Source organism: Schistocerca americana, chromosome 5 (assembly GCF_021461395.2).
Source record: "Schistocerca americana isolate TAMUIC-IGC-003095 chromosome 5, iqSchAmer2.1, whole genome shotgun sequence".
Lineage (NCBI taxonomy): Eukaryota > Metazoa > Arthropoda > Insecta > Orthoptera > Acrididae > Schistocerca > Schistocerca americana.
Window position 1 is genome coordinate 503,299,774 of NC_060123.1, and position 22,518 is coordinate 503,322,291.

The following is a 22,518-nucleotide window of genomic DNA, read 5'->3' on the forward strand; positions in this document are numbered from 1 at the left end:
TCACGTAGTGTGTCACATCATTTGAAACTCAATTGACATCGTTTTCATAGTCTTAGCTAATATCGCAGCCTAAGAGTTGAAAATGTGACGCTTGCTCTATCGGTTGTTCGTCTAGTACTATTTTAGAATGTCCAGGGAATTTCCCTTTGAAACCCATTCCTCTAGTTCTTTTCTTGCAGAAATTTTTAGATTATAGTTCTTACATACTCTATTTAGGCTATCTATAGTAAACTGGAGGTAATTTTCTGTTTTCTGAATGATTATTTGGTGATCGGCAAAGAATAGAGTATTTATATATACGTGTCCTGGTATTAACCTGACACCTTATTCAACTTTCCGTTTCCGTTGTCTAATGATGTCATCTAGGTATATAATGAATACAGTCGCTGAAAAGCTACACCGCTGTTGCACTCCCTATTGATATTTGTCTTATCTTTCCTTCCCCTGTATTTCTCATTCTTCTGTACGCTGATACAATCTCTCTTTTGCTTGTATTAAATGTTTCGGATATCGTCGTTTTTCTATGATGTTACAAAACTTGCTTCTGTCCACCCTATCGAAAGCCTTTTGATAATCAGTAAATGCCATATGAGTCTCTAGATTGTATTCTCGTCATCTTTCAGTTAACTGTCGTTCAGTAGTCGCAATGTCGCTACAAGATGTCCCTTTTCAAAGCCATTTTGCCCCTCCACTAAGACAACGTCGCCTATCTTTCTTATTCTGCTGTTAATAATTCTTGCGTAGGGCTTGGAAGCGTATAGTGGGATTATTCTTCTATACTTCTCGTAGACATTTCTTTCTCCTTTTTAATTGTTCGACCGATACTTGAATATTGCTCCTCAGACTGAAGCTCTTAGTCTACTAGATAAGACCTGATAGAGGAATGAGAGAAGATCCTAAGAAGAGCAGCGCGTTTCATGACAGGTTCGTTTAGGATGATGTACCATCACCCACGCTGTCCTCCATGATCCAGTCTCTTTCTTACTTGTATCAAATGTCTCGCATTCCTCATTTTCCCATGATGATACCTGAGTGTTGCTCGTCAGTTTGGGACTCTGTAATATTGGTAATTTTCGCCTCACAAACATTAGTATACGCTCAACAGTAAACTCCTGATGGCCTGAAGTTATCAAACAATTGTAATGTAAAAGAAACGAACCGTCGTATAGCAGCGACAGAATCTATTATTCTATATCTTTGCCGCTCCTGCGAGGCGGCTGTAAATATCTAAGTACACGTATCGATTAATGATATAAAAAGAATTCTGTTGTTTCAAAACAAGTGAGGCCTTGAGCGCTTCACGTTTTACTGTTTCTATTCCGTGAAAGGCGGACGCGGACTTGCTGTGTCCCGCAATCTGTATTTTATAATTTGTGCAAGATAGTCTGTAAATGTGCTAATTGTCTTCTCAATCAGAAAACATATTGTTTTATGTAATTAATTACGTACAGGCACCATCAAGAGGACATTAATCTCAAGTATTGCCTGTGATGTGCAAAGCTTTTGTTAATATGCACCAGCTATTGTAGCTGCAATATAAAAAGGTACGTAGCATTAAAAAAACATGTGTTATATATGAAGTGTGCTTATTTAGACAAATTATCCTTAAGTAGCTCCATCTCCTCATTACTTGAATGTTAGCCATTTTGTATCAGTTTACCTCCAGAAATTACGATCACGCTGATGGACCGAAGGCAGCATTGAGGCAGGAGGAACATTATCGTTTTCCTATCATTTCTGAAACAATTATTTTCAATGTGTAGTGTTGATTTCTTTTAAATTCAGTAAATCTTTTCGTTCCTTAGTGTCGATCCGGGTATGACTGCATCGCGGTCATGAAAACGCGCGGAAATGATAATGTTGCTTCATACCAATCTCAAATAAATTAATCTGCTGCTCCAAGTCCAAAGAATGTCAGGTAGGCCTATTTAGTGACTTGTTACTATAAGATAATTCAATCAATCTCTGAGTCTGTTGATAGAGGAAATGAGAATTCCAAAGAAGAGCAGCACATTTCGTCACAGGTACGCTTAAGAAGCTCGGACGCGTCACGGAGACGCTTAGCCAGCTCCAGTGGCAGGAGCTGCAATAGAGGCTTTGCGGATCACAGTGTGGTTTACTGTTAACATTCCGTGAGCGAATACTGCTGGAAGATCAACATGCTTCTTCCCCCTACGTTCCTTTCGCGAGAAGACCAGCAAGGTAAATTTAAAGCTCGCACGAAAGCGTACCAACAATGGTACTTACCGCACACCACTCGTGGCTGGAACATTAAGTGAGAGAGGTACTATCCGCCGCACTTACGGTGTCATGCAGAGTACTGAACAGATGTAGCAACAGGCAAACAGTTTTAATCTGCCAGAAAGTTCCTTTGGGTTCCGAAAGGGAACGTTGAAGACGGGGCAATAATAATACCAGTTCTGGTACACGATCCATGCTGAACATGATGACAACATTAAACAACTTCGGACTTACACGATAGTGGAAGAAAACGGGTAAGAGTATTATTGGAGCGCTATAGGCACGGCCACATAGCCAACGGTGGTCGCCGTTTACACGACAGTAATTATTCTTTCCTGCCCAGCGTTACATTATTGGTACACGTCACACAACTGGACTTTTACTGATTTTTTGGGACAACTATGAATTACTGTAATCTTGATACCCTTATTTAAGGGTCGTTGAACATCTGTTCTTTCAGTCTTGTGTTAGCACTTGTGAGAAGCAGTCAACTGCAGGTAACAATTGGCAATTGAATTGAGACATTTTTTTCTACAGTCAGAATCTCATCACACCGTGGATTTCAAGTACAACACTTACAATATTTTATCATCGATGTTCAAGAATTGTGAAGAATCCCTTACCAAACAGACAACCACGTGTCATTTATTGAAATTTACGAAACGTCTTTTGTAATACCTTTCCAGCGTTAAGTGGAAGTAACGCTACCACACTGAGGCCACTTCAATAATTTTTACTTCTATTTCGACAACCTATATACGAGTCCGAATTTGTTAATTTTTTTACAGAACAAGGCTTTGGGGGCATATTGAAAGAAAATCGTACCCCCCAGAATTGCCCTCTCCAAAGAAGAAGTAAATAGAGAAAGACGAAAGATATACCGTTCATCCTAGCAAACAAAAGAAAATTGGTTTGGTTCTGTCTAAATGGCATGACACCTCCGTTCTTTCCGCAGCATCAAATGCAGCACCTAATGTTAAAAATATTCTCAGCAATCGAGAAAACAAATCGAAGTTCCTCGATTGTCCATCCTGACAGAATACAACAAGAAAGCGGGAAGAACCGATTAAATGGATCAAAACGTGAGTTCGGGATAAACGTCCACAGCAAATGGTCGTGTGCTCTTCACGGTTTGTTACGGGTTGTCGCAAAACACAATGCCTGGAGACCTGACCGCAAAGATGGAAATGCGATCCGTTACGTAAATATTCGGAGAGAAGTTATTCAGGTAGGCCTACACTCCATGACGTTTGAGACTCCACAGAAAGGACCAGGACGAAACGCACTCCAATACTGTAACGGATGAGTTCCCTTTTGATTGAATGAACCATCAAATTGTGAAATACAGCAACTCAAAAGAAGACGATGTGTTTGTATTACATCAGTAAGCGCCGAGTGAAGAAAATATCTGATGTTGTTTTTGTTTTATAACTTGTAATCATCTTTAAATCATTTCATTCAGTACAAAAATGTGCAACTCTTTTATGTAAATGTAAGTTTCCCTCTCATTAGCGCTTTGCGTTACAAATGTGGTACAGTACACTGCTATATTAAAACTACAAAGGTAAAAATTCCTTTTTCCCTTCAGATGGTCATTTTTCCGGGAATAAAAACTAAATGTAATGTAGTTGTTCTTATGATCTTCAGTCCGAAGACTGGTTTGGTTCAGCTCTCCATGCTACTCTATCCTCTACAAACCTCTTCATCTACGAATAACTACTGCAACTTACATCCTTCTGACTTTGCTTACTGTATTCATCCAGAATGTGTCCTATCAACCGATCCATTCTTCTAGTCAGATTGCTCCACAGATTTCTTTTCTTCCCAGTTCAGTTCAGTACCTTCTCATTAGTTTCGTGTTCAAAAATGTTCAAATGTGTGTGACATCTAATGGGACTTAACTGCTAAGGTCATCAGTCCCTAAGCTTACGCACTACTTAACCTAAATTATCCTAAGGGCAAACACACACTCCCATGCCCGAAGGAGGACTCGAACCTCCGCCGGGACCAGCCGCACAGTCCATGACGGCAGCGCCTTTGACCGCTCGGCTTAGTTTCGTGGTCTACCTACTTAATCTTCAGCATTCTTCTGTGACACCACATTTCAAACGCTTCTATTCCCTTCTTGTTTAAACTGTTTCTTGTCTGTCTTTCATTTTCATACATAGCTACACCCCATACAAATACTTTCAGGAAGGACTTCATAACACTTAAGTTCATATTCGATGTCAACAAATCTTTCCTTCGGAAATGCTTTTCTTGCCATTGCCAGTCTACATTCTGCAGCCTCTCTATTTCAGCCACGATCAGTTATTTTTCAGTTCAAATAACAAAACTCAAAAATGGTTCAGATGGCTCTGAGCACTTTGGGACTTAACTGCAGTGGTCATCAGTCCCCTAGAACTTAGAACTACTGAAACCTAACTAACCTAAGGACATCACACACATCCATGCCCGAGGCAGGATTCGAACCTGCGACCGTAGCGGTCGCGCAGTTCCACACTGTAGCGCCTAGAACCGCTTGGCCACTCCGGCCGGCTAACAAAACTCATTTCCTGCGTTAACTATCTCATTTCGTAATCTAATTGGCACATCATCACCTGATTTAATTAGACTACATTCCAGTATCATTGTTTTCCTTTTGTTCATGTTCATCTTATATCTTCCTTTCAAGACATTGTCCATTCCGTTCAACTGCTCATCCAAATCTTTTGCTGTATCTGACAGAATTACAATGTCATCGGCAACCCTCGAAGTTTTTAGTTCTTCTCCCTGGCCTTTAATTCCTGCTCCAAATTTTTCTTTGGTTTACTTTACTACTTGCTCATCATACTCATTGAATAGAGTTGTGCATAGGCTACAATCCCGTCTGACTCGGTTCTTAACCACTGCTTGCCTTTTACGGCCTTAGACTCTTATAACTGCCATCTGGTTTCCGTACGAGTTGTAAATAGCCCTTTATTCCCTGTATTTCCACGTGCTACCTTCTTAATTTCAAAAAGAATAATCCAGTAAATATTGTGAAAAGCTTTCTCTAAGTCTACAAATGCTACAAGCGTACGTTTGCTTTCCTTCACCTCTCTTCAAAGAGAAGTACGGTCAGTATGTCCTTGCGTATTCCTACATTTCTCGGGAATCCAAACTGATCTTCCTGAAGGTCAGCTTCTACGTTTCTTCCATTCAAGTGTAAGGAATTCATGTTAGTATTTTGCAACCATGACTTCTTAAACTGATAGTTCGGTAATATTCACACCCGTCAGCATATATACAAAAGAATAATTCGGCACTAATAAATTTAAGATGTTAACAGTTAAACACAGATTCCGAAAACGGTGTGCTTTTATTTGCGACAGTATGAACATGCAAGTTCATGCTTTTCTTGCCATTGCCAGTCTACATTCTGCATCCTCTGTGAGTGTCAGCATTTGGACTGCAGACTGAAACATAGCCAACTAACTGAACTGAGGCCTACAGCGGTAAACACTATTAACGTCCTATAGCACGTTTCCAGCGTTTACGCTTTTCGCGATTATTGCCGCCTTCCTCTGTACGTATGTAAACAAAATTGCAGTGCAGCGTTGATCGGCGTGCTCCCGTACCCCATTGGACCCGGCGCGCCCCGTGCGATCATCATTGGTCTGCGCGCGCACGTGTCGTTAAAAAAACGAGCGTCGGGCCCGCCCCCAGGAGCGCGCGAGACCCCGCCCCTGGCAACTCGCGATTGGCTGCCGGCGGCGACGCGGCCGGCCGTCGCGGGTGGGGGGAGCGCGGCGGGCGTCATTGCGCGCCGGGTGCTGGTCAGGTGCAGTGTGTCCGCCGTGTGTGTCACCGCCGCAGTCGAGTTGGCCCGTGCAGTGGCAGAATCTGTGTCCGCGCGCGTGCCCGCCGTCCACGTGCAGCCGAGGAAACGCCGCCAGCCGACCACGACCACGCCGACCTTCGCGCGCCTGCTTGCCACGACCACGTGCGCTCATCCACCGGGGCGACGCTTCTCCGCTTCCGCATCTTCTCAGTGTGGGTGTTGTCGCAAAAACAGTCAAAATTCGGGTCAAAAATAGAGAACCTGTTCCTGTCTACCAGATGGAGGACCCTCACGATAGTGACATGGAAGGCAGCATGGTGAGTTTTTCCTTAATTTTTCATCTCTTTCGACGTCGCCTTGCAGCATTTCTGTCGAGTGTCACAGTTTGTACGATGCTACTAATTCGCTGACTGGTATAGGGCTACGTTTGGATTGTTTACATACACCATATTTATTTATTTATTTATTTTATAAGTAAATAAATGCACACGTGCTGAGTCCAGGACCTGCTTCTGGTATGTAGATGTCCAGCGCCCTTCCGTTCCAGTCTGTTATTCAAATCAACAACCTGCAATGCATTACCGTGAACTCCACAGTAAAATTGATACATGTGAATAATGCTTATTGCCAGTACAAAGCCTGATTTTGGAAATTTCTGTACAGAACGAGCTACGCGGGGATGCCTTAGAACGCATGAAACAGATAGTGAACGGCCGTGAATCTAGGCCATTCAAGAAGCATTTGCTCGTTGTGTAATCGATAAAAGGCGCCTCAGAGTACTTCTACGCGTTGCGGTTTCAAGATTTTCTTCGGTAATTTGTTCCACCGGTACTACCATGAGTGACATGCGTATTACACGCTGGGTGAAATAAAACACTGTGAACGTTCTTCGAATTGAGAAACAAGTGTCAGCATATGTAAAGTCAGGTTAACGTATTTCTTCTTCTCTAGCGGTTGATGTTTTTTCTAGAATTATTGTAGTGTTGGTGGCTTGTCTCCACATGCTGTGCGTTTTAACGGATATTTCTTTAGTTTAGCCACAGGCGGTTATTGCGTAGACTCTCGCTATGAATAAATGAAGACTTATATATTGCTCTTCCTATGCATTGGCAGCAATAGGCTAATCGCCACTTTCGTGTGAATTGAATTCCGCCTTGAGCAGAATCGGAGCGTCATGCGTTTCGTTTGTGATAACACATATTTTGATTCAGTTTAGTTTGTAAGGTACAGAATACTATCTGTATCAGGTTAGGTGTGTGATACGTGATATGTAATTAGTCCATGAGCTATTTTAGTAAAGCCAATAACGCTTTTGCTTGCGTGTGTTCACCCTGTTGATTTCTTTGCTGTTAGTGAGCATATCCATATTTGGTGAGGAAATCTTCAGCTGTTGTTACATAAATTCTGTTGCCTCGCATTGTTCCTTAGCAACATAGGCCATAATTAAGTACTCATTCTTTTGGTCCTTTTTTTTTTTTGGTTGACTGGTTTAGCAAAACGCATTATCAAGTACTGTGGGTTGATCAAAAGAACGGTGTATAGTTTGTTTTCGGATGTCAAATTTTCATTTCAATCTGAGGGACATTCGACTTAGTTGGGGTTTTTAGTCTCGATGGATGAGCGCGCAAATTCTTTTTCTCGATCTGGCTTTTTCAAAGTGGTAGCTGAGTGACATTTTTTTAAGGTGATTTATGTGTATTTTTTAACAATTTTCTGCTGGGAGTGGGGTTAATTTCTTGTTCACTATGGCGGTAATTTTATTCTGAGGCAGTTATGTGAGTTTTTCGTGGAGACAACCGTCTTTTACAGTTAAATACGATACAGAGCATATTTTGCATCGTTCTTTTGGAGATAATACTAGTCGTATTAGCAACTTTATAGAGGAAATATAGCGAACCGATTATTGATAAATGTTTCTTCAGTCCTAGCTCGTGATGGCTGATCGTTGGTGACAGTATTACGCACAATTGTCAATATATGTGATATATTTGATTTGAGAACAGATTGTGGACTATAGTTAAATAAACCACACATTCGAACGGCTAGTGCAGCATAGTCTCCGTGCCGCGATGGTGATACGGTTGTCCTCACAACAGATAACGACGATGACTAAGTATGTAAAACGTGGAGAGCGTTCCCTTTCTTCGTTTTTACATAAGATATACGGTTCAGTCGGTTCCAGTTTTAACATTAGGTGTGCAAGTAGGGCATTCGACTACCTCTTTGGCGTGTGATTTAAGGACTTTGTAGCCAGTCTTACCTCATAGACATAAAATAGGAATTTAGCAACGTTTTGAAAGAATTGAACGGCGTTGGTTTTAAAGTGTTTTTTATGAAATCACCAGCGGTTTGTGTCAACTGAAGACGCATCCTCAGGTGTTGAGATTCTTTTTAACAAGTCATCGCCGAAGAGAAAAGAATTTTCATCATCTAAGGATGCGTCTTCAATTGACGCGAAACCGGTCGTGGCTTTTAATAGAAGGTATTCTACAGTCAGTGCGGATCATTTCTTTCAAAATGCGGAAACTTGGCTGTGGTTGCCCGCAATTTAGAAAACAATTTACCAACTGCCTTGTCACACCAGACGGCAAGTTACCAGACATTACTCTGGCGTGTCTTCGGGTGCTAGAAGTTCTGCCGGAGTCCCTTTGCTCGTCCCTTCCTTGGAAATGTATTAAGAGAAACGTAACCGGGGATACCTGATGACGAATTGAGAGTTGTTGTCGTAAATGTTGGAGGCGGGTTTAGCTTGAACTGTGGTATTAAGTGTTGTTAATTTTTCATTATTTTGTAAGTTCTATTTGATACGCTTCTTACCAGTTATTGTTGTAAAGGGGTGTCGGAGTCTATACGGAATTTTCCAGGTCAACGCCTGGCGCAAGTCTTAACATTTTTTTCGAAAGAGGAAAAATTACGTCTTGGTGTGGTGAAGCGATGAAGGCGGGGTGGCGTTAACGTTGCAGTGGGTCTTTGTGCGAGGCGCCGTTCCTTTCAGCTGCGAAGTGCGGCCCTTCAGAGTAAAAATAAATTATTGGCTGGGCGGGGGTGGGGGCGGACTGGCGCCGGCTGCCCCCAGGAATTCGGCGGGGGGTGCTTTCCTGCTTGCCGCACCCTCCTGCTACGACCAAGCACGGGCATCCGATACCCAGGGCAGACAGCGGTTTGCATTAATTCGCGATACGGCAGCGAATCGAACGAAATATCTTGTATCGCTGCAGAAAATTGATCCTTCACGTGGAGCGCAGTTTAACAGCAGTGGACGACAGCGCGCTGCTTAGGCAAGATTCCGCGAGTTCTTCTTTCTTGCTGTTTTCTTGCGATACACACAATTTTGCTTTGTGTCGTTTCGGTTGTTTTTCCTGAATTGTAATGAGAATCGCTTACTGTCTGGAAGAAAAAAAAATGCGGTGTCTGTTCATACCTGTGAGTGTTGCTGCTTTTTCTCGTGTATGGGCCGCAGTGAAGTTTTCGTTGTGCGTATTTTCTTACATGCACCGGGCACTTACTGTCAAGACGGAGGGTTCTAGCACAATTTGGCTCTGCGCGGAACTGGGCGGGCGTTCCGCGGAATCGTATCTACGTACCTTCACCCCCTCGCCCTTTTTCCGATTTTAATAATCGAAGCACGATATATTGCTCTGGGTGGAATGTGCATTAGAAATAAAAACAATATCCGCACTCGAGGGAGGGTCGACAGAAGCGTCCGATCCAACGCGTCGGCTTTGACCCGTGACGTAAGGGTGTTATCGTGTGTGACGTCATGACGGCGCGTTATTTTATTTACTTTTCTGATCTGTTCGTTCTATCTCGTGAAATTTTTTTTTAATTTAAAAACACTTATTACTTATTTTAATTATCTGTTTCCTCGAATTTCTGTTTTAGTTTATTATATTTATCTTTCTGATCTGTTCGTTCTATCCCGTGAGATTTTTTTTTAAAGATAAAAAACACTAATCAGCTACTGAAGCATCTTTATCTTCTATGGGTTGCAGGGGTTACGACCCCTGGGGAGGTGGGTGGGTATTCATGCATGGCTGTCTTCACTTACACGTTGTAGCTACGCAAGGCGTCTAAATTTGTTTATATTTAGTTTGCCCCCCACCCAAAACACCCCATTTCCCGCGCTTGTCCCGTTAGTGTCATTAGGCTTCTTGTGGAAAGTGTGTGTGTTTGTTTTTGTTTCCGCCATATTTGTGACGTCATGGGTCAAAGCAGACGGGTGGGATCGGACGCTTCCGTATTTCCCTCGAGGGATGTTTGTCAATTTATATTTTACCTTTCTATGGCATGAAAATGAAAATGTTTGCCGTAGGGCTGTGGACTAGGCGCGGTGTTGTATGTATTATTCTTCAACTATGTTTCTGAAGCCTTGCTGTACCAGTATTCATGATTGTTTAGCTAAATGATTTACAATAGTTCGCGGGAATTCGCTACCTGTCGAAGATTTATGCAACACTATCCTCTCATCCGATGTTCTTCGCTATTATACCGCGGTGTTCGTTGCTTACACAGTAGCCTGTCTTTAGCGTCCAGTGGGATTTCTTGCACCTGCGGTATGGCCTAAATAACTTCAGTAGACTTATTACTTGACATTACAACGTACCGTTCACAGTCATTGCCTCCAAGTCATAAAGTTTTGTGTTTCATAGGAAATTCGACGTCTGGTGGAGTTGATAAACCTTCATTTACTCATTATATCGATTGTGAGTGACGAACTGCATCCGTGGTTTAAACTGGTGGTTAATGCTGGTCTAATATGCAACTAGTCGCTTTCCGATTCATTGTACCGTTAGCTAGATTTAGAGCCACTACAGGTTCGTCATCAACTGGAGGTGTTACAGGAACACTATAGTACCCTTGATCGTGTGAAGCTGGGCGCTCGTGTCTTGGTGATTGTGATGCCTCATGCTATACATGGCAAATGAGTTCCATAAGGGACATTATGCTAGTGTATACAGACATATAGACACGCACATGCGGCATTTAGGTACTTGGTCCAAGATATAATTTTCCTGTAACACTTCCGTCTCGTGGTGAGCCTGCAGTCACTCTAAATCTTGTTAAGCTTCTTGCTAAGGACACAATAAACTACATCTAATTAAAAAGCGACTGGTTGCATATTGTGCCTAAATAAACCGCTAACTTTACTCTTTCCCGTCATGTTTAGGTCGGTTAAAGGACGTGATGTTACAAAATTTAATGTTTTTACGGACAATCTGTGATTTCGTCTGGTTGAGATGCATTCTTGACCTTATTGATTTTATTAGGGAGCTGTAACATTGACAGCGCGTTATTTACATGTGATATAATACACTCTCTCGTGCTTCCATTAAAGAGCGTATGTCAGCCTATAGATCTGCCATGGATTTTAGTTACACTCGAGGACGAGGCTAATAAGATCGCGAAAATGTTTTGCGATTTCTTTTCTCAAGTGTTTTCCATCTGCTGCTGCTGGTTAAATTATCTGATAGACAAAGAAATTTGGACCATTCATTTAGTTCGCAAACATATTCTTTTTGAAGAACGTCATGATTTACCGCCAAGAGCTGCAGACAATATTCCTTTATTTCTTGTTCAGTAATGAAGTTTCATTAGCAGCTCTTGACGGTAGATCATGGCGTTCATCAGTTATTTGCGAGCTGCGGCCACCTTCCTAAAATCATACTTTTTGGTGGGTAACTCAGATGTTGGAAGCATATAAGCTAACTGTTGCGCTAATTTAAATAAACACCTTTCAGAAAGAGGCAACATCTGTCAGTGATTTTTAGCATTCCTGCTTTAGTCTTAATCCCACAAACCTAACCTGAGTTAGAACAATATCTTATCTTCTTGTTTTTCCATAGCTGCTTTATCCTTAATAAGAACAATCATGTGCGACAATGATGCTATTTTCGTAGTCCAGAAATCATGTGACACATAGTTATAAAATAGAATGGAGGCGAACGCTTACTTCATTGTATCCAGCAATTTCATGATATGTACGAGGACTTTTCGTGTACGTGCACTACGAAAGAGTTCAATACCGTGATGAACTGACCGTGTACCGAGGTAGACGCTCGTTCAGTCACACTTGTTGCAGCATTTGTGAAGATGTGCGTGTGTCTTGCACGCATCAGGGGAAATTTGTCTGTCTGAACTTTATAACGCTGTAGGTTGCTGCAGTTGTCTTGCAGGCACAATGGTAATCGTCTACGTTCGATAACAGAGATTTTATCTTATCGACGATCCGTTAGGCATATACACAGTTGCACGAATAGATGCGTGACATTCCACACGAAACTGATTCTTTCATCACCAGTACCGCTGACGCTAGATCCAGTGAGAATTCGTTCGAATTTTGTACGGGACAATTCACCGTAATGACAGCGTTTCGCGCGTGTTTGAAATAGTTAATGATACTTCCTAAGCGACTGAAATCTAGAGATAGGGCTGGATAGCAGTGTTAGAGAATGGTTTGATTTTCACCAATATGTTTGGGAATGGCCTAACTTACCGTGTGCGGTATTACGTTGGACTTGTTTTTTAAAGACCAGATTTTTGTTAATTAATTTACAAATCAATGTCGTTTGTTCTAGGGTTATGTTTATAATTTATTACTGAAGGATGCATCGTTCTGTCTTGGTGAAATTTACCATAAGTGTAATTATTGAGTCATGTTTTTCAGGAAGTTTGATAATCAATCATCGCACGTTTGACCAACTGCGGCCCCTTCCTCGTCTGGTCTACATATCTGCTCATAGCTTAATATGTTGACGGGTTTTAGCCTTCCGATTTCCATTTGCTTTAAAGGATACAGGTAGTCTGTAACATGATTTCTATGTTTCGTAATCTCTAATGAGATCCTTCCTAGTACTTTTCTACGAGGTCAGGTTCTGCAATTTTAAATCATGTTCCATGCGTAATATTTTTGCAAATATCATTGTTTTGGACAGCCATTTAAGTGTATTTTGTCCCTCTGTCTCCTGTTCATTTTTCCGTATAGAAGGAAGGCAATTAACATCCGTATCTATTATAATGGATAATGTAATGGTTGTTCCGAAATCAGATTTCTGTTTTATATCAGCTCTAATATACGATTAATACTTTGTAGATATTTATTGCGAATTGTCATTTCCACTTTTATTTTAGAATTACGTTTATGAACAGAAAATATGGGTGATGGACTAACGGTTTTTTGTCCTCGGATTGACTGTCTGAGAAAAATATCGGCAATAGAGCCTGCTTGTTAAACGACCTTACGATACTTGGGTTTCAAATGTCGTAAAAGTTCATCAACGTATAAATAAATAATGACAGAATCTCTGTCGCTTTATTTATGTCACTGCATGTATGTTCCCTATGTCAAGTTATCAATATTTCGCACATAATTATTAATTCTTGGTTATGGATGTGATTGCTCTCTTTCCTCAAACGGCTTTCGCGGTACAGGAGGACAAAGTTCACGTAATTTATTTTTAAAGTACTTCTCAGTCCCACATTTACTTCGCCTGTATCATCGTATTCTCGTTTCTCTTTAAAATACGCTTTATAAAGACATAACGGTGATTTGTGTCGTAATATTGTCGATGTTGTATCGTTATAGGCCCCAGCAACTACAGTCAGTTGAGCGTTTAACTTGTGTGAAGAATGCTCTCCATACCGCGTGCTTGTAGACACGACACAGAGCAAGAAGACACATTCACCCAGTCGTTGATTCCTTCAAAATAGAAACAGCCAATCTGTCCTCCGTGCCCGAATAAAATTAGCTCAGTCACCTCGGCTAATGACCTGGTTGTTGACGACATGTTAACCGCTAATATGCAGATACGTTGCGTCGATGCGGATAAAGTGGTTTGCTTACAAAAAGGCGTAATAGAGAAGATGCCATGATACTCCATGTGGGCGACACTTCGTACTAAAAGTTTGGCCAATATTTTATTCCAGTCTCACTGCTACGCTTAAGCGACCTGTGCTATTGAATTTTTCACCGTGAAGCTCTCGTTCAAATAACAAAACAAAATAAAGGTTCGAACTCTCTTGTTTTCTGTCATCATATTGGCAAGTTCACTTTATTTACAAGCCAGGAGTCAGATCTGTCTTCCATCTCCCGGAACATTCCCTAGTGGGGGACATTGTTATATCCAACTGAACATGCTTTAGTCGTGCTGAAATATTGCGTAGTTCTATAACAGGTCTTTCTGTCCACCTCTGACGGGAAGTGATTGTCCGCGAGTTAGGATGTGTGTGGATGAAGGTCGAGGGTTTAGGGCAGCAGTGACTGTTGCGCGTACACGGGCGTTGGTACTGTCTCAGGTGCTTAATTACTAATCTGGATTGCCTTGTTTGGAAACAAGATCCTTTCTTTTCTCATGAGTTTCGAGGCTTTTATTCCCCAAGATTCCGTAGATGACAAAGGCACAGAGAAGCTTTTTCGTTATGAGGCGACTTTATAAGGTATTGTTATAGTGTCATCGCTGTTGGAGAGGCTGCAGACTTCTTCGGAAATGAAAGTTTGTGAAAACGGAAGGACGCGTTGTTTGTGCTTTCCATCCAAGTACTCGTAAAAAATTTGGACTACAGTTGCCTTTATTAGACTACATTATTACGACTCCTTCCAGACCGTATTCTGCACTGCGTTTATGTTTCAATTTATTGCTCGTATATGAATAGAGGCACGATTACACATCTTATTAATTTAATGCTGGTGGCCTAATTTGTGTTTCCTTTAGCATTTTATCATGTTTATCTGTAAAGGTGTATAAAAAACTTATTATTTTTAAAATTTTGTTCTGAATTGCATGCGACGTCATTACAAAGCTTACGGGATATCATATTTGTGATGCGTACTGTTATCGCTAAATTACGTTAACATTATTTACGAATGTTTTTCTAGCTTGTGTAAAATAAATGGTGTTATTTAGAAATGTCGTTCAATTTTAATCATATTATTTATTGCGTAAGTTAACGGCATACAGGACATATTACCAAAAGTCAAACATGCAGGTGAAAACAGAATGCAATGCTGTGTAAAATTTTTCATCATATAAGACAATGGTGTGGTTGTAACTAATCACTTAGTACGTCATAAAAATATATGCATGTATTGAATTTCTTTCTTTCCTTCTTTCGTCACGTCATGTATCAATTATACAGTGTGCACAGACACTGGATAACACCGATCTTCACTTAAATGCGGTTGTGGCTTCTTAACGGTGGTAAACGTGTTTTTTGATAAGCGCTATAATACGACGCTGTCTCGACTCTTTTCATCTGACTGTATTGCTTTGCATAATTTAGTACTGTCATCTTTCGTCAACTTTCTGAAATGTATTGCATCTCTGCTTTCGTCATCGATGAAAATTTGACAGCTTGAAATGTTGGAAAAAGACTGCTATCACATTGGTAGAAAGCCAAACTTATTTCCCACGTGGCATTCTCTGCGCGGTGTTAGAAGAACACTGCGGTTTTGCGGGACAGATTAGCGGTACTCAACGCGTGTATTCAGAGAACTAATTTTAAGTTTTTTACGCCACTCATCGAAGTCGTTGTCCGTCGTGCTACGCGCTCTTGATAGAACTGTGTAACCATTTTGTGAACGCATCTGGTGTATCGTGTATTAGAATGACAGCAAAGCGTGACAGTTGTTTGAGGAAAGCAGTTGCGAAGACGCAATCATAACATTGCATTTCAGCATTTGCTATTAGATGTTAGTGCGCTGTTTTCCTCGCTATTAGCCGATTGCATTGGATAGAGCGACCGTCAGCTATTCTGTTTCCTCTTTGAGGTATATGCCTGATGTAAACTAAGCCTTTTTTTTTCACAGTATATATCTACGTCGAGATGCCTTAACGTTATTATTTATTTGCGGTTTGCTGTCTCCTGTATATAATAAATTGCAGATTTTATTCTTTTCGTGTGATGTACCACTATATCCAGGCTATATACCATTTATCACAACAACAGCTTGCACTGAATCGTCTAATCACAATACTGGGAATAAGAAGTACCTAGGTAGGCCATGATGTCTATTGAACCAATACACAAGGTAGTTTTCCAATGGTGTTTAGTGTGCACGAAGTTCAGTGCCCACCAGTGGTTGTGACCTTAAAGTACCTCTTCTGTGCTCAGTAGATATATTTCCTCTAGCGATATTACAAAGACGAAATTGTTGCACTGTGATGTTATAAAATCAATTTTATTATATTAATTCGCCCGGGTTCCCGGGTTCGATTCCCGGCGGGGTCAGGGATTTTCTCTGCCTCGTGACGGCTGGGTGTTGTGTGCTGTCCTTCGGTTAGTTAGGTTTAAGTAATTCTAAGTTCTAGGGGACTGATGACCATAGATGTTAAGTCCCATAGTGCTCAGAGCCATTTTATTATATTAATTGAATTTTCTGTCGGTGCTTGAAGGAACATGGCGATCACATTAAGAAATAAAACGCTTTCTTGACCTTCTGCGAAATATTTGGAAACCTTCGGAAATCGATCTCTTTGATCTGTTTTATTGTAATTGTTGGTTTAATATGTTCTTGAAGAAGTGCATACAATCTTGGGTGGTCTGATTTAGCGATGGCAATCAGCGATATACTATAAGAAATGGTGTAATTAAAAGCTAAAATTAAGAGCAGAATATTTCGATTATTTTATGAATGTTTTGAGCATATGGACTAGAGCTTAAACGAGATATTGAAGTGGTTCGCTAGTTATTGCCTTATGATTTCGTTATGCTCGAGGGAGACACTGGACGCAGTACAGGTTTTGCAATTTCCAAGCGTTAGGTTACCTCAGAAAAGGGTCATTTTGAAGTACAAACCAAAGCTTCTGAATGTAAAAATTCCATTATCGCACAGGCCACACTTGATTAAAAACACATGTTCTTCCAACGTATGGAGGCTGTAGGAAACAGGTTGCATTAGACTTGACATCTCAGAAATACAGTAACGAAAAGAAGTTTGTGTGATAGTGTTACTAACGTGCTACAATCTACAGTTCGCAGCAAACGGCATGTTCGGTTACGTCTTGTTGATAAGATATGGAAAAGATGATCTCTGTCCGTTCTAGTGTTTGGATACCTATGTTTACGTAATGAAATACGTAGAAATCATCATTGCTGCCGTTCTCGTATTGTCCTGGGTTAGACTTTTTTATTCTGCTTTGCTAGTCTCCAGGTGTATCAGAGGATCAGGATTGTAGTGCGCGTCTTCTTCAGTGTATGTCTCGCGTGAGAATCAGGCTAGCTTGGTGTGGCGTGACTATTCAATACCTGCAGTAGCTCTCGGGCCAACGTCTTTGTGTGGCCTGTCAACTGCTAGGATGGAATAACTGGTTCTGCACATGTCTGTGGTTCACGACGTCCGCATACCAGGTGCATCAGACGGATCACTTTCTTAACAAGGGGTTAAGATCAACCAACTTTAAACGTGTTTACAATCGTGATCTCGCGTGCTTCGGTTTACTGAATAAGACGCTCCTGAATCTATGACGAAGTATTCGATCCGATTCTTCTTATATATGTCAGTTCCGACTTTGTTCTGACTCACACACCCTCTGGTACCATCTAGATAGACAGATAGCTGCATTAAGCTGTCATGATTAACTTCCCAGCTGGTTACGGTTTCCCGTTTTCTTACAGACCAACTGAAAGCGATGTTACTTTCATTAGTAAAAATCCCAATCGTCATCAGTAAACGTAGGAGTGAATACGTCAAGCTGCGTTGCCAATAATTACCCCCACTCAAGCACTCATTTGAACATGTGTATTCCTGCAATAAGACTAGGATTTTAAATTGGGTTGCAGTCACCAAGACAAATTTAACACCTTCAGAGCCTTAATTGGGTCGAACTGTCCGAGCTCTGTTACTGAGAATTCTGTGGAAACAACTGCATAACAGGACTAAGTCTGTCGCACTTGATCACATGAACATTATAAACTCTCGAAAGTTTAGATGACAACATTTAGGTAGGCAATAGCCGTTATCAACGCCAGGGATGCTGGAAAATTCATGCTTCATATTTTTTTTTTTAGGTGCCAGTATTAAGCAGTTACTATTTTGACCGAACAATTTTGAGATTTATGTACCACTGTTCGCGTTTAAGCCTTTTACTTTCGTACTTAATCATTGCAATGTATGAGTCAAGACCCGAATTCCTAGATGTATTTTGCAGATTATAAATAGAGGCCTCGATCCACACACACACGCATGTTCTAGAATTCGGAGTAAATCGCGACTGTGTGATGGTCGAAGATCCATTGGAAACAGAATTTTTTCCACGTCCGTGAGAAAAAATTGGATGTAGCCTAGATAGGCTATCTCATACCGGCGGGGCCGTGACTACGGGGAAACGACGCCTCTTTTGTTTAGTATTTTCTCTTGGCATCGGGAAAAATTAGTAGTCGGTACAGGTTAAATTTTGGTACCTACATATTTTTTCCCCCTTGTATGTCGCTTTGCCTCTGCAATAAAGTTCGTGTAATTACGAGTGTATTAGGACAAATAATTGGAGCACAAAGCAGCAGAGATCATATTTGTGAATCTCCTGCTGTAATATCGGATAATAGTAAAATTCACTTTGTAAAGATGCCTGTTGGTGCCTAGGGATTTAGTCAAGGAATGACGTCGAGCAGTTGTTCATCTGAGGGGTTGTATTTATTGACGTCCCCCCCCCCCCCCCCCCATTCAAATTTGGTTTTTCCTTAGTGTTTTCCAGATCTTTTGTGTGACTGACGGGATCTTTGTTAGAGCAAGTCAACAGACATTTTTCCTTGTCGTTGTGTACTTCAACCAATCCTTCCATTTGTAATCGCCTTGATGACTGTAGGCTGAAATCAAATCTTCTATCGGATTTAGTTGTAACCCAGTCTGTTCTAGTTTACTCAGTGATGCTGGACTATTTAGCAGAGCAGTTCGACTTTGTACTATTTTTACCGGCCACCAATGATAAGAAATACGAAACGCAAATTTGGCATCTCATCGTTTCTATATGTTTCTACACGAGCTGAAGTGGCTTCTGTTCTTTGTGAACACTTAATACTGAATAGAAAAGAGTGGGATGACACTGTGATAAAAGTCCTTCCCAATGTCCCTCCTCCAAATCAAAGGTGTACTTCAACATCTGACGGATTAAGTACAGCTGTCACCAACCCGAATGTTGGTTTGAACATCACAGTGCGTTACAAGCCATTGTACTATCATGTGCGCTTTCCTTCCTCAGATGCGAACTCCAAACATGGCGTGACTTTGAATTTTCACTTTCAGAAATTACTGCCAGATTTGAAAGAATTTGACGCGTAGTAGGAATGCATTGGCATAAGCCGCGCGGTCTGGGGCTCCTTGTCACGGCCAGTGCGGCTTCCCCCGTCGGACGTTCGAGTCTTCTCTCTGGCATGGGTGTGTGTGTGTTGTCCATAGCGTAAGTTAGTTTAAGTTAGATTAAGTGGTGTGTAGGCTTAAGGACCGATGATCTCAGCAGTTTGGTCCCATAAGACCTTACCGCAAATTTTTCCTTTGGCATAATACGTCATGTTAGGTCGATTTAATAGAAGCTTTCATCTATGAAATGTTCCTGCAAAGAATTTACATTCAACATTTGAAATTAACTAGTAAATAGTTTTTCGTAAACAACACTAGTAAAAATCGTAATTCTTGACATGCTTCATTGGGCTTATCAAAAATCATTATTTTACAGTTTCCGACGGCCGTAATTAGAATAATAATAATTAATAACATAATAATAATTATTGTTAAAATAAAACTGATCATCATCGTGTAACCTCTTTTCAAGACAACCTCCATTTATAGCATTCGTAGATTTGATGAAAGTTTTTGACGATGTTGATTGGAATACATTCTTTGAACTACTGAAGATAGCAAGGATAAAATAAAGAGCACGGGGGTTATCTACAACTCGTACAGAAACCAGACGGCAGTTGACTCGCATTCGGGAGGACGACGGTTCAATCCTGCGTCCGGCCATCCCGATTTAGGTTTTCCGTGATTTCCCTAAATCGCTCCTGGCAAATGCTGGGATGGTTCCTTTGAAAGGGCACGGCCGACTTCCTTCCCCATCCTTCCGTAATCCTATGAGACCGATGACCTCGCTGTTTGGTCTCTTTCCCCGAACAACCCAACCCCCCAGACGGCAGTTACAGAGGTGGAAGGACGTGGAAGAGAAACAGTAGTTGAGTGGGGCGTGAGGCAGGGTTTTCGCCTGTCCCTGATGCTATTCAATCTGTGAGGGAAACGAAGAAAAAAATGTGGACATGTGTCTAATTTGTGAGAGAAGAAATAAAAATTTGCATGTTTTATGATGACGTAATTTCGTCAGATATGGCAAAGAACTCTGAAGAGCAATCGAACGGAACTGTTGCTGTCATTAGTCACAAAAAAATATAGAAGAGTCATGCTATGTGGGCAGAATAATAACTAATCACGGGCGACTTAGATATTGTACGAAATGCAGACGTGCAATACCAAGAAAAGCATGCTAAAAAGAGAGAAAAATTCTGGGCTTGAAATATAAGCGTCAACGTGGGAGACAAATGTTTGACTACAATAAGTAGGTTTAAATGGATGGATGTCGTAGTTATGCAGAGTTTAAGAGGCTTGCACAGAATATTCAAGCAAAGCAGTCTTCAGTATCTTACCACCAGAATAAGATAAGAGAGGAATACAGTCATTTTGTCTTCTCGCAACACGAAAATGGAATAGAGCAGAAAATCGATAAAGTGTTTCGATGTACGCTCCAAATTGGCTATACAATAGCTTGCGGAGTATGTGCGCCTCTATAGATGTAGATGAGCTAGATCTGATTACGTAATTCCAACTGTAGTAGGGTAAGCAAATATTGCACTGTTACTGTACAGAAATCCGCTTTTAACGCGTAACATTGTATCAAATTACAGGGTGGCGCACGAAATGTGTTACCAATTGTTTTTATCGCAATTTACGACGCGCATTAGATATCCCTCTGGGATCTCTACAGCAGTACCAGCAGAGCTTGGAAAAACAAATGAGTTACGAAATGACGTGTAATTGACGATACTGCCGCTAGGAGACTAGTAAGCAGCAATGGCTGACAATGAAAGACTGACGACACAGCAACGATCGGCAATAGTGTTACTTTTTCATGAAACGAAAAGCCTTGTGATTCAGAGACGTTTTCGACAACACTTTAACACACAATGGGTCCCTTGCAAGAAGACCATCCTCAGGTTGTACGACAAATTTGTTCAGGAAGGAACAGTACTGGAAGCGAAGCGACCTCGTCCTAAGGCTGTTTGTTCGCCGGAGAATATTGAAGCGGTAGGAGTTGCTGTACAGAGAAGTCCCAGGTAATCGTGTAAAAAGGCAGCAGTGCAACTGGGAATATCCAGACGCTCCGTTCAACGCATTCTTAAAAGTGACCTCCATATGTACCCATACAAGATGACCTGTGCACAGAAGCTCACTGAAGAACACAAGCAGCAGAGACTACTGTTTGCTCAGTGGGCAGGGGATAGGGAACAAACTCTCAACAACGTTTGGTTTTCAGACGAGACGCATTTTCATTTAGACAGTGTGGTTAACAAACAAGACGTACGCTTTTGGGCCACTGAAAACCCGCAAGTGCTTCATGAACGACAACATTATGCTCAGAGGATTACAGCGTGGGCAGCAATTTCCAGTCACGGACTTATTGGACCCTTTTTCTTTGAAGAAACCGTGAACAGCGAGCGTTATTTGAGCATGCTTCGCAATAGCTTCATTCCACAGATTCTTGCTACTGCCTTGTCATTCAACACGCAGTGGTTCATGCAAGATGGAGCAAGGCCAAATACTGTAAACACTGTGTTGGAGTTTTTACACGAGTATTTCGACATACGGATCATTTCACTCAGGTTTCCAGGTCGCTTCAATGACTGAAAAAATTGGCCCCCCCAATAGTCCAGACCTCAATCCATGTGACTCTTTTCTTTGGGAGTACCTAAAGGAAAAAAATTTCCCGAAACGTCCACGTGATTTAATGGAGCTCAAAGACTTATTCTTCAAGCTTGCAGTGAAATTACGAAAGACATGTGCCGTAGGGTAATCACTAACTTCAGTGTTCGTTTGAAGGAAGTTAGGAAACGAAATGGTGGACATATTGAGCATGTGCTGAGTTAGAACAAATCTCCATGGACGGCTCTTCAATGTAGTATATGTTCCTTTCAGATTGAATTGATAATAAAGTTTATATTCAAAAACAAAATGGTAACACATTTCGTGCGCCACCCTGTATTTCGACAGAATTCTTTAGCGACTATTTCTAGCAGCTGTACAATCGATGCCAAACTGTTCAACGGGAATCACTCAGAAGCGGAATAAGGGCATTACTGTACGGGATCCGTATTATACGAATAACGTTTCACAGAAAGCAATAAGAGGACACTGACGAGATGTCTCGCGCCTATCGTAAGCAGCTGCAGTGGCGAACTAAGTCTTCAAGAAAGCAGTTTTGCTAAGCGTCGTGTGACGTGTG

General features: G+C 41.3%; 1 protein-coding gene across 1 annotated transcript in view; it reads left to right on the forward strand.

Moving 5' to 3' along the window:
• Window positions 1-22,518, forward strand: part of LOC124616473 — a 294,931-nt gene that overhangs the window by 30,908 nt on the left and 241,505 nt on the right. The window contains exons 2-3 of the mRNA XM_047144782.1: window positions 5,813-5,997; window positions 6,050-6,360. Coding sequence (XP_047000738.1) covers window positions 5,813-5,997; window positions 6,050-6,360 — 496 coding nt within the window. The remainder of the gene's footprint in view (window positions 1-5,812; window positions 5,998-6,049; window positions 6,361-22,518) is intronic.